General features: G+C 48.0%; 1 protein-coding gene across 2 annotated transcripts in view; it reads right to left on the bottom strand.

The window, feature by feature from the left end:
- MFHAS1 (multifunctional ROCO family signaling regulator 1) overlaps positions 1 to 13,132 on the bottom strand; it is a 110,707-nt gene extending 97,575 nt beyond the window's left edge. For both annotated transcript variants that reach the window (XM_024765060.1, XM_024765061.1), the window contains exon 1: positions 10,013 to 13,132. In XM_024765060.1, the coding sequence (XP_024620828.1) occupies positions 10,013 to 13,010 (2,998 nt within the window). In that variant the 5' untranslated portion in view covers positions 13,011 to 13,132. The remainder of the gene's footprint in view (positions 1 to 10,012) is intronic.
- Between the last annotated feature and the right edge of the window lie 9 nt (positions 13,133 to 13,141).

Raw genomic sequence — 13,141 nt, 5'->3', positions numbered from 1 at the left:
CTAAACACAACTGTGGACTTACTAATATGACAACTGTGGTCTGAGCAAAAGTTCTTTTTAAAAGGGCTGTCTTGAAGATTATGACTCAAACACTGAGGAACTAAGGTGACTGGCAGTGGAGGGAATCATAACATGAATTCTTTAAATAAAATTTTGACTTTAATTTTGCCTATGTTACTCATTAAAAAAAAACAAAAAACTTTACATTAAAAGAAGACGGTTGGGCTTCCCTGGTGGCATAGTGGTTGAGAATCTACCTGCCAGGGGACACGGGTTCCAGCCCTGGTCTGGGAAAACGCCACATGCCGCGGAGCAACTAGGCCCGTGAGCCACAACTACTGAGCCTGCGCGTCTGGAGACTGTGCTCCGCAACAAGAGAGACCACGATAGTGAGAGGCCCGCGCATCGTGATGAAGAGTGACCCCCACTTGCCACAACTAGAGAAAGCCCTCACACAGAAATGAAGACCCAACACAGCCAAAAATAAATAATTTTTTTTTAAAAAAAGGTTAATTTTGGGCTTCCCTGGTGGCGCAGTGGCTGAGAGTCCGCCTGCCGATGCAGAGGACACAGGTTCGTGCCACGGTCCGGGAGGATCCCACATGCCGCGGAGCGGCTGGGCTCGTGAGCCATGGCCGCTGAGCCTGCGCGTCCGGAGCCTGTGCTCCGCAATGGGAGAGGCCACGGCAGTGAGAGGCCCGCGTACCGCAAAAAAAAAAAAGGTTAATTTCATGTATGTGAATTTCACCTGGATAAAAAGGAGGCAGAAAGCTACAGGGCTAGACTCGGTAAAGCCGCCCCACCCAAAAAGCAGAAAGGCAGGCACAAAACAGGGAACCCTCAAAGAGCGGTCTTGATACAACTTAACACAACAACTTACACAACTTCCTTTCCTCCTTGCCCTTCTCCTAAGCACCCTTGTGCACAGATTTGCAAAAGCGAAGGAAACAGCTGGGACAGCCCGGGTGCCTAGGACTGCCAGTCCAGGGCAGGAAGTTCCTTCCTGAGGCGGTAAAACAGGCTCCAGGCTCGCAATGGCCATGCAAACCCACCTCAGTAACTCACCAGGACCTGAATGCCTCTCCCCTGCTCCCATGCTCCCCACTCCCACTTTCTTTCTCCTTCAGTATTCCTTGCCATCTGTAAACCGACAGCTAAAGAGAAAGAAGTTTGCTGATGGTTTTTCGCTAATTTACTCTTTAAGAAACAAGGCATCACTATTTGCAGCTAAGAGATTAGGTCGAGGAAGGAAAAACGAGAAAATGTTTTCTTGCATTCTGCGCCAAAAATAAAAATAACTGAAAATGTTTTCTCCTCGCTCTCCATGAATAAGTCAGGCCCGCTGGCAGTGGTGTCTGGGAGTTGTTACCACAGAGTATAGCACACACAAACCATCGCTGCGTTTGTTCCGGCCAGCAACTCTTCTACGGTCTCCCCTGAACTCAAACCAGCAAGAAACCTGGAAGGAGCTTCTGGAAAGCAACAGCACTTGGAAGAAGGCAAAACAGCTGGGACACACCACGGAAAACACCTTCTTTCCTGCATTGCCACCATCAGACCTTCACTCTCCTTACCATTTATACTTTCCCACTCCTTGAGGCCAATGTCAAGGAAGGGTAGGAGGCTAGTTAGAAAGAAAGAGCTATGACATGGAACAGAATAAAGAAAAATGAGTGAAAAGAAAGGAAGACAGCCTAAGAGACCTCTGGGACAACATTAAACACAACAACATTTGCATTATAGGGGTCCCAGAAGGAAGAGAGAGAAAGGACCAGAGAAAATATTTGAAGAGATTACAGTCAAAAACTTCCAACATGGGAAAGGAAATAGCCACCCAAGTTCAGGAAGGGCACAGAGCCCCAGGCAGGATAAACCCAAGGAGAAACATGCCGAGACACACAGTACTCTAATTGGCAAAAATTAAAGACAAAGAAACATTATTGAAAGCAACAAGGGAAAAACAACAAATAACATACAAGGGAACTCCCATAAGGTTAACAGCTGATTTCTCAGCAGAAACTCTACAAGCCAGAAGGGAGTGGCATGACATACTTAAAGTGATGAAAGGGAAGAACCTACAACCAAGATTACTCTACCCAGCAAGGATCTCAGTCAGATTCGATAGAGAAATCAAAAGCTTTACAGACAAGCAAAAGCTAAGAGAATTCAGCACCACCAAACCAGCTCTACAACAAATGCTAAAGGAACTTCTCTAAGTGGGAAACACAAGAGAAGAAAAGGACCTACAAAAACAATCCCAAAACCATTAAGAAAATGGTTAACAGGAACATGCATCCAATAATAACCTTGAATGTAAATGGATTAAATGCCCCAGCCAAAAGACACAGACGGGCTGAATGGATATAAAAACAAGATGCGCGTATATATGCCGTCTACAATAGACCCACTTCAGACCTAGGGACACATACAGACTGAAAGTGAGGGGATGGAAAAAGATATTCCATGAAAATGGAAATCAAAAGAAAGCTGTAATTGCAATACTATCAGGTAAAATAGACTTTAAAATAAAGGATGCTACAAGAGACAAGGAAGGGGACTTCCCTGGTGGTGCAGTGGTTAAGAATCTGCCTGCCAATGCAGGGGATATGGGTTCGAGCCCTGGTTCGGGGAGATCCCACATGCCGCGGAGCAACTAAGCCCATGTGCCACAACTACTGAACCTGAGCTCTTGAGCCCACCAGCCACAACTACTGAGCCCACGTGCCACAACTACTGAAGCCCATACGCCTAGAGCCCATGCTCCACAACGAGAAGCCACTGCAATGAGAAACCCACACACCGCAAAAAAGAATAGCCCCTGTTCACCGCAACTAGAGAAAGCCCGCGCACAGCAACAAAGACCCAACACAGCCAAAAAATAAATAAATAAATAAATTTATTAAAAAAAGAGACAAGGAAGGACACTACATAATGATCAAGGGATCAATTCAAGAAGAAGATATAACAATTATAAATATATATGCACCCAACATAGGAGGACCTCAATACATAAGGCAACTGCTAACAGGTATAAAAGAGGAAATCACAACAATAGTGGGGGACTTGAACACCTCACTTACACCAAAGGACAGATCATCCAAACAGAAAATTAATAAGGAAACACAAGCTTTAAATGACACAGTAGACCAGATAGATTTAATTGATATTTACAGGACATTCCATCCAAAGATAGCAGATTACACTTTCTTCTCAAGTGCACACAGAACATTCTCCAGGATAGATCACATCTTGGGTCACAAATCAAGCCTTGGTAAATTTAAGAAAATTGAAATCATTTCAAACATCTTTTCTGACCACAACACTATGCGATTAGAAATCAGTTACAGGGGAAAACACGTAAAAAACACAAACACATGGAGGCTAAACTATATGTTACTAAATAACCAAGAGATCAATGAAGAAATCAAAGAGGAAAGCAAAAAATACCTAGAGACAAATTACAATGAAAACACCATGATCCAAAACCTATGGGATGCAGCAAAACCGGTGTACGACAAACCCACAGCAAACATCATTCTCAATGGTAAAAAACTGAATGCATTTCCTCTAAGATTAGGAACAAGACGAGGATGTCCACTCTCACCACTACTATTGGGCATCATCACAAAATCTACAAACAACAAATGCTGGAGAGGGTGTGGAGGAAAGGGAACCCTCTTGCACTGTTGGTGGGAATGTAAATTGATACAGCCACTATGGAGAAGAGTATGGAGGTTTCTTAAAAAACTAAAACTACAATTACCAGCAATCCCACTACTGGGCATATACCCTGAGAAAACCATAATTCAAAAAGACACATGCACGCCCATGTTCACTGAAGCACTATTTACAATAGCCAGGTCATGGAAGCAACCTAAATGCCCATCGACAGATGAATGGATAAAGAAGATGTGGTACATATATACAATGGAATATTACTCAGCCATAAAAAGGAACAAAATTGGGTCATTTGTTGAGACGTGGATGGATCTAGAGACTGTCATACAGAGTGAAGTAACTCAGAAAAAACAAATATCGTATATTAATGCATATATGTGGAACCTAGAAAAATGGTACAGATGAACCGGTTTGCAGGCCAGAAATAGAGACACAGATATAGAGAACAAACCTATGGACACACCAAGGGGGGAAAGTGGACAATGGGGGCAGGGGGTAGGCGGGTATGGTGTGATGAATTGGGAGATTGGGATTGACATGTACACACTAATATGTATAAAATGGATAACAAATAAGAACCTGCTGTATAAAAAAAATTCAAAAATTCCCAAAAAAATAAAAGAAAAAAAGAGCTATGAGACAGGAGGGAGGGGAGTGCCCACTGCCTCAAGGAGAGCGACTGTGATGTCAGGTGGTGGAAGCTTTCTGTAGCCAATTTCCACCCTTCACTCACCTTCATCCTGATAAGCTGCCCGTCGCCCACTCCTCCCCCATCTCTGTAAGAGTCAGGAGGATGTACACAAAGGGCAGGGATTGATGTGGCAGAAAAATCCCATGGGAAAATTATACATTCTTCTCTTAAAGTACACACTTTGAGGGCTTCCCTGGTGGCACAGTGGTTGAGAGTCCGCCTGCCGATGCAGGGGACACGGGTTTATGCCCCGGTCCGGGAAGATCCCACATGCCGCGGAGCGGCTGGGCCCGTGAGCCATGGCCACTGAGCCTGCGCGTCCGGAGCCTGTGCTCCGCAACGGGAGAGGCCACAACAGTGAGAGGCCCGCGTACCACAAAAAAAAAAAAAAAAAAAAAAGTACACACTTTGAGATAAAAAACATCACAAGCAACCTAAAAAACACCACTCTGCCAAGGAATCAATTAAGAAACACTAGAATTTTTTTAGTTCTTGAAAAATAACCAATCCGCTTTGAATCCCTTCTACCTGCTCGGCCCTGTGCCAGGCACCGTCCAGGGCGCGGTGTGCCGTCACATGAGACATCAGAACTCAGGGAAGTGAGGGTACAACCTCAGAGCAAACTGCCACACCTTTCACGGAGAGGGTCTTGGTGGTTCAAGAAAGACATGTCATCGTACGTATGCTGTGGCTGTCTGAGATGTCTGTCAATCACTCTGGGTTCTACAGGCCATGCAGACTGGAGGCACTAAATGGGGATCCGAGGGTCAGCTTCACGAGTGCCAGAGCAGGTTTGTGGAAGGCAGGCCAAAATGAGGCCTCCACAGCCCTCCCCACTGAAGTGAAGGTAGCTGGCCCCCAGAGGACAGTAAACCTGACAGCAACCTGACACCTGGTTTTGCAATCAGAGCAGCTGAACCAGGGGAACAGAGACCTGGCTGGGCCTGCCCCAAGCAGAGCCTGAAACACAAACAACTCTCCTCTCCAGCCCCGAAGGGCCTCGGCTGCAGCAGACAAGAGAGGGCAAGAGATGAGACCAGCACTACTGGTCCCCTGCGTTTTAAAAAAAAAAAAAAGCTCCCTAATGGATGGATGGTCAGATCCTTAATCAAAACAGACTCCCATGGTGAGAAGCAAGTTGGTGGGTGAAGGGAGAAATCAACCAGAAATGTTCACTCCCATATCAGCCATCCCCACCCTCACTTCCTCCAGACACGGGGGGTAACTGCTTTCCCCGACACAGTCTCTCACCTAATGCTCAAAACAACCCTGTGAAGTACACACTATACGTGTTCTAGGTGTTCAGATGAAGAAAATGAGTAAGAACTAAAATAGGTGAGGTTTCCTGGAGGATGAGACGAGCAGGTGGCAGAGGACGACACAAAATGTCTGTTAACAAATTAAAAAATACTTTCTCTAGGAAATTCTAAACTTGTGCAGGGATGGACTTGAGAGTTTATTCTAGAGTTTAAAGAAGAGGCACCTAATATTCAAAATAATTTGAACACTCCAAAGGCCTTTCAAGTCTTTGAATTCTGTTATGCAGGGAGTTTCTTTCATCTACTGCATGATGAAGGTTTTGATGTTTCTATGAAACAAAGCCCAAGAGAGTTCAAAGAGGACTCTCCACAAAAACAAAAGCCGAGCAGCGTCAGTATTAATAAAGCCAAACCAGAAAGATATTTAATAACCTTTGCAAAATTAAAAACAATGACTAATTCAATCTAAGCAACTAGGTCATGCTCAAATTCCAGGAACTCTAAAACTGAGATAGAACAAGGCAAGAATTTTGCTTTGCTTCAGTGGTCAAAGTGAAGGGCCCATTCAAGGGCAAGGCCAGTAATATAGTGACGATGAGAACACCAGAGGGACAAGTGTGGGGGAGGGAAGCTGGGACACAGGACAAAGCGAGATGACTGCAAGAGTACCACCTGGGAATGTGACAGAGTATGTGACTATCAAAGAAAACAAAAAGATTTCTCACAAAGACCAATCATCCAGCAGACAGTTGAGAGGCTCTTACAGAAGCCACAAAGCCTCAGGCATGTTTCCTGCTTGGAGGAAGCAAGTGAACAAGCTAATCAAAGAGATATTATGACCTACACAAACAGCTACAGAACAAGGCAAAATTCACTGAGGGCTTCAGAGAGGTACAGAGTGTGTAAGAAATTAAACAAGGACAAAAGGCACTTGACTAGGGAGAAGCGGCAGGCTGCTGAGCAACTGAGTGAATGAAAGGGATCAAATACATAAAAGATCATCTACCAGTTCTCTGCCTACTGCTCTGGGCTGCTTTCTAATTATTCTTAAGAGTGACCTTGAATAATTTGGAGAGTAGGATATTTCATGAAAAATCACACGCGGCCCAAGTTCAACTCACCAAGATGCACTCTTCCAATTTAAAAACACACAGCATCCTTTCAAATACTGAAATAGCAAAGCACCAGAATCTCGCTGTGGACCTCCGCCCTTACCTCCACATCTTACATCCGTAGGCCACACATTATCCAACCTCAGGAGCAGTCAGCTCTCCTGGTTTAGATGTCATGTTGGTGGAAAAGAATGAGAGCATAGATAAATATCCTGCAAGAAGCAACTTACTCAAGGCCAAGAACACTCCACAGAGTTCCCTCGTTAAGCAGGAGGCAACCTGGCTGTCAGGTGCCGGCAGTAAAGTTGCAGAAAGTAATAAAGACTCACACCTGACATGTAGGCTGCATCATGGGCCTTCTTTGAGTTTCCGAAAGCCTCTCTTATCACCCAACCCATTTCTCTCAAATGAAACAAACAGGTGACCTCTCTGACACAGTGCTTAAATCTTTCTTACAAGAACTTTTCGAAACAAGTGGCCTGGTGACAGGATTTTCCAAAACATTGCATTTCTTTTGTAAATCAAAATAAGAAAAGAGAAATCTAGCGTTATACTTCCCTAGGCCAACTACCTCAGTACAGCTCAGGCCAGAAAATTCAATGTCCCATCCACAGGGACAGGGCCAAAATGGGCTACACAGACACACACACACACACACAGACACACACACACACACACACACACACACTTTTTAAGATAATAATGCCACTTCGTTTCTTCCATATAAAATCAAAGGAGACACTTTAATTTCCTATTTAATCTTAATGTCTTGAAGCTGAAACAAATTTAAGTGTTTTTTCACCATTGTATATAAAATTGCTAATTTACAAGATAACCTGACACTTTAATAAAATGTAAAACTAAGTAACCAACTTTTTTCATGTCTCTAAAAAGCAAAATGACTTCTTAAAGAAATAAAAGGCTACCAACTTTTTTCATGTCTCTAAAAAGCAAAATGACTTCTTAAAGAAATAAAAGGCTACCAACTTTTTTCATGTCTCTAAAAAGCAAAATGACTTCTTAAAGAAACAAAGGCTACCAAGAGATTCAAAGGTTTCTGCTGAGTTACAACATATTTTAATAATCCAGGGACTCATTGAGCGTATTTTTAAATGTATGCCCTCACTAACAACACCAAACGTTATATGTTTGTTCCTACATCACCTTCTAGCTTTTCATTATTTTAGCTCTTCTCAAATCTTTCAGAATTGTGACAAATACTAACAAATGATGGCTATCACAGAAAATTATGAAAGAGGAAAATGTGGTTTTCTCTGTCTTCTTAATGTAATAAATACACTATAATCATCTTTTCCCGCTACTCTGTACCCTCTGCTGCTTTTGACAGAAATCAATCCTGAACGAAGCAAAAAAGATAATTTCTTTCTCTGACCATGAACAAGACAGAAACCTACAGTCCATATTATAAAAACAGCTGATGAGTTATTCCTACTCACTACATAAGATAATTTGACAATTTTCAATCATTTAATTGCTTTTTACGTTGAAAAAGCCACCTCTTCCCTATAGCCTGGATCATAGCAAACCAGGTGACCTCCTTGAAAGACAAAAAGGCAAAACAATAACAAGAGAATGGGGTTGTCTCTGCATCTGGAGACAGCTTGTTTGTGGAATTTATGACTGTTAAAAAATAAAGAGCTGAGATTAGAAAAAAAAAATCAGCCTCATTGTTTACTCTTCAAAGTTCTTTGAATTCCTCTGCACAGATCCTTACTTGTTCAATAACCTGTGTGTTCCCCTTTGTTGTTAATAACACCAGTTTTATTAATGCTCCATCTTTGTGTTAAGAACTGGCTTTAAGTAGCTCCTTCAATAATATGCTCTGTGAATATGTAATTCTCAACCACTTTCTTCAATTTAGTGGCACAATAGAGAAGAATTTTGCTTTCATGAATAAAGACAATGGCAAATATAAAACAAACTGAAAGGGCTACCAAGTCACAAACTGTGAGGAGACACCAGATAATCATACAGAATGGACAGCTTAATTGACTGGTAACTGGATATGGTAGCTTTTTTCAGCTGATGAATTAAACTCAGCCCAGATCTAGGGCAACGGGGAGATGTTACCTTCGGAAATATTGGTGTCCAATTCCTTCCTGATACTATTACGAGCAGCATTCAGACTAGGACAAAGATGACAGTGGCGTACAGTCTTCCATTTCATCACCCCCCTCAATGTACCCAGAGGTGGGGGACCGAGGGGAGAAACTGGCAGTGATGCTATTATTGGGTTTGTCCTTAGGACACTTGGAATGTTAACTAAGCCTGCTTCACAAAAATCAGAGCTGTTTAGAGAAGAGTTCCAAAGGGTGAAGAAATGGACCCGTTCCCAAATAGACACTTAGATACCAATTAACCAGGCTTGAAAAATCCTACCAGTCCTGGAATTCTCCCACTCACCTGAAACAGTTTAAAAAAAAAAAGTCTGCTGGAAAACACTCCCCAAAAGAGGAAAGAAAAAACAACAAAAACCCAAAAACTTGTGTCAGTTTCTTGTCCCTTCCATCTCTTACAAAGCACCTCCATAAAGCTCCACTCTCCAACACTTAACCAAAAACCAGGCCTTAAGATGTTGGTAAAGCACAAAATCACCAAGAAATACCCCAAAAACTCCCCTTAGAGATTTCAGTAATCTCTCTTTCATGCCCTAGAGTGCAGTGGGTGAAACAGTGATCCCAGGATTGAGTCATGCCTTACAGACCGACACTTTTATCTTTACTAATCCATCATTCACCCCGATTACAAAACATTCTTCTGTGGAATTTCTTAAGAAAAAGGAGCAATAATTTCTGCATTATGGTCACACTCTGAACTTAAACAAAAGAATATGAGACTAGACATCTCAAACTCAGAGCACCCCTTCGACATGTGTCTAATAAGCATTATAGCCCAGGGCTCGGCATCAGACACCACTCATCTGTTCAACCATCTGAAATTTCCTTCCAGGAAAGGCGGGCTGAATTGGGAAGAGGAAAACGGAGATCCGAAATGTTCTGACTGGAACCCACTTTGGAAGTTTGAGTCTTTCTATTAGAAGAGTATGATACATGATACTGGGGACTGTGTTCATATAGCTAACATACTTACTGCCTTTTGCTTGTCCCCAAATCCCCCTCTATTTTCCTTGAAAAGCTTTCCTGGGGAGCCAGTGAGGTTAAGCAAACAGTCTGCCAAAGGAGAAACAAGTATCTTCCCAAAATGCATCTTAAAACATACCGCAAGGGAGACACATCCCTCTCCCCTCTTACCTGGGAAAGCGTGTGGATTGGGTGACCCTCTCTTAAGGCACTTAGAACAGAGAATGTGTACAGTGTAGTGCAGTCCAGGCCATTCCTGAAGTAGGACATTCAGTTCCTCTACTAAGGGGGTTATGGCTTGCCATGCCGTCCATATGTTCGGTAAGGATGCGTGGCTGGCAATGGACAGGGTGTCCGGCTGCAGGACCCCCTTGGCAGGTCTGTAACTCACCACCACAGGGACTTTCCCTCTGTATGCAAAGATCTGAAGTTTGCCATCCGACCTGTGCACCACATGGCTGTTGATCTGGACGCTGTAGCGTGCAAACAAGCTGGGTGGAAAGGTGAAGGGAAAACTATATTCAATCTGCAACTGCTCAGCCACAAAGGACTGCCCGGCCAGGTTGGTCCCGTTAATCCAGGCCTCCGCGTGGGGCACCTCGTTCTGCACATAGCACGGGAACTTGTACCAGGCCGTGGACCCATTCAGAGGCTTGCCCTTGGCTTTGTTGAGGCAGTAACAGAGTCCCATCTTCTCCAGCAGCTCCAGCAGGAGCTGCAGGTCCTGCTGAGCCTGGATGTGAGGCTTCAGCAGCAGCCGGATGACGTGGGCCGGCAGGAGCCCATGCAGCAGAAAGCCTTCCACATAATGATGGAGCTGGGTGGCCCGGAGCGCATCCTGGCTTGGGGCGGGCGGCGCCATCAGCGGGGAGCTTTCACCCCGGCTCTCAGCCTCGCCCTCGCCGCTGGTCCCCAGGAGCAGCTTATGCAGCAGCAAGGAAGGATCCCTCTGGAAGAAGACGTTGAGGATGTCGATGAGGCGGGAGAGGTTGTGGAAGACGTGCTCCTTGAGGGCCGGGCTGTCCTCAAAGTAGAGCAGCTTGCCGCTCTCGTGCAGGTAGGAGAGGGCGCTCTGCAGCCGGTCCTCGGTCAGGCCGGCCTGCAGGCCCAGGCGAGCCGAGTCCCACCAGCTGAGCCAGAGCCGCTGCGCCTGAGGGGGCTGGAAGTGCAGCTCCTCCAGCACCTGCCAGGACCGAGGCAGTACTCTGTGGAGGTTGGGGAAGATTTCCCGGTGCTCGGCCACTGAGAGCAGTTTGTCCCGCAGGCGCTGTAACTGGCGTGGGTCCCTGCAGCTCACGGGCAGCACAGGGGAGAGGATCTGCAGCCGGTGGTTGAGCAGGTACTGAAAGTGGGCCTTGCGCCGCCGAAGGTTCTTGTCGGACACACCGTAGTAGGCTGCATGGGGGCTGGCGGAGCGGAGCTCAAAGTCCCGGGCCAGTGCCTCATCCACCACCTGGGCCAGCCGGCTCAGCCCCTCAGCGTCATGCTTCTCCTGCAGGGCGATCTGGCGGTGGATGTCCAGACACTTCTCCTCCAGCTCCTGCTCCCCGCAGAGGTCGGCGTGCGTGCCCACAACGCACACCACAGCGTGAGGCACCCGGGCCCCTACCCGATGCAGGAAGGAGCCCACGGTGGTGGGAAAGCGGAGCGGCTCATAGGTGGCCAAGTTCACCACCAGCACATAAAGGGCCCCCGGGGAGAGGAAGAAGGGCTGAATCACCTCATAACTGTCATCCCCAGCTAAGTCATACACGATGAACCGCAGGCCCCGGGAGGCATCCGCTGTCCAGCTGGTCACCTCGATGCCCTTGCTCGCAGGAGGAGGTGAAGGCGGGTGGCTCTTCTCCTTGTCCCCTCCTCCTTGGTTCCCCTCCACTCTGTCCTCGGTCAGGCAGCGACGGAGCAGGGTCTTTCCCGCAGCTTTATGGCCCATCAGGAGCAGCTTGAGGCGGGGCTGGACCGCCGGCTGGGAATGAGCCAGCTCCTTCTGGTAAGCTGCGATGTAGGGGATGCCCTTCATACAGACCTCGTAGGGGGGCTGGATCAGCGGGTTGTCCCTGATCTTCCACAGGCCCACCCGGGAGAGCCGGCCAAAGTTGTCTGGCAGCACAGCGATCTGGTTCCCCTGCAGGACCAGCTCCTCCAGGCCCGTGAGCTCCACGATGGAATCAGGCAGGTAGCGGAGCCGGTTATTATCCAGCCACAGGGTGAGAAGACGGCCCAGGCCCGAGATCAGGGACGGCACAGAAGTGAGCTGGTTGCGACTAAGGTAGAGCTCCTCCAGACCAGCCAGGGGCAGCAGCGCGGCAGGGAACTCCTCCAAGAGGTTGGAAGAGAGGTTGAGCATCTTGAGTCGCTGCAGGCGGCTGAACTGGGCGGGTAAAGCCTGCAGCCCGTTGTTGTCCAGCATGAGGCTCTCCAGGCTGGCCAGCTCGCAGAAGCCGCTGGGCAGGGTGCCAAGCTCGGTCCCGCTCAGCCAGAGGATCTTGAGGGCACGCAGGGCACTGATATCCTCAGGTAGGCCCCGCAGCCGGTTGCTGGACACGTCGAGCTCCTCCAGGGCCGCCAGCTGCAGCAGCTGCCACGGAAAAGCCGTGAGCTGGTTGTGGTCCACGTCGAGGGTGCGCAGGCGGGAGAGGCAGGAGAGGGAGTCGGGCAGGTGCGCCAGGCGGTTAAAGCTGACGTCCAGCTCCTCCAGGTGGACCAGCGCACCCAGCTGGGCGGGCAGGGCGGGCAGCTGGTTGTGGCTGAGGTTGAGTTTCCTCAGCTCGCGCAGGGCGCTCACCACCTCGGCGCTTAGGACGCTCAGCCGGTTGTGGCTCACGTCCAGCTCGGTTAGGTGATGGCCCAGCTCGGCCACCGCTGGGGGCAGCCGGGCGAAGCGGTTCCGGCGCAGGACCAGGACGCGGAGGCTGCCCAGCGCCGAGCCCAGCCCGTCGGGCACCTCCTCCAGGCCGTTGTTCCCCAGGTTCAGCACCTCAATGTCCCCGATGTTGGCCGGCAGCACAAGCTGGGGCGCGTCGGGAGAGTCGAGCTGGTCGGTCCCCGGGCAGCCCCCGGCCGCGCTGAGGCTGAGCTGGCGCAGGTTGCTCCGCAGCTTCCTGGCGCGCAGGGCGGCGTCCCGCCACAGCCTCACCGTCTTCAGGTTCCCGCTGTCCGTCCCAGCCATGGCGGGGCCGGGCCGACACCCTCGCGCGGGAGCCCGCAGCTACATGCCGCGCTGCGCCCCGGCGGGCGCCAGTCTCCGGGGCCCTTTCGCTCCCGCTCCTCCCTTCCTACCAGCCCTCGGCGACCGGCGGC

This window comes from Neophocaena asiaeorientalis, unplaced genomic scaffold, assembly GCF_003031525.2.
Source record: "Neophocaena asiaeorientalis asiaeorientalis breed wild unplaced genomic scaffold, Neophocaena_asiaeorientalis_V1.1 scaffold14, whole genome shotgun sequence".
Classification (NCBI taxonomy): domain Eukaryota; kingdom Metazoa; phylum Chordata; class Mammalia; order Artiodactyla; family Phocoenidae; genus Neophocaena; species Neophocaena asiaeorientalis.
This window is presented reverse-complemented; position numbering and strand designations above follow the sequence as displayed.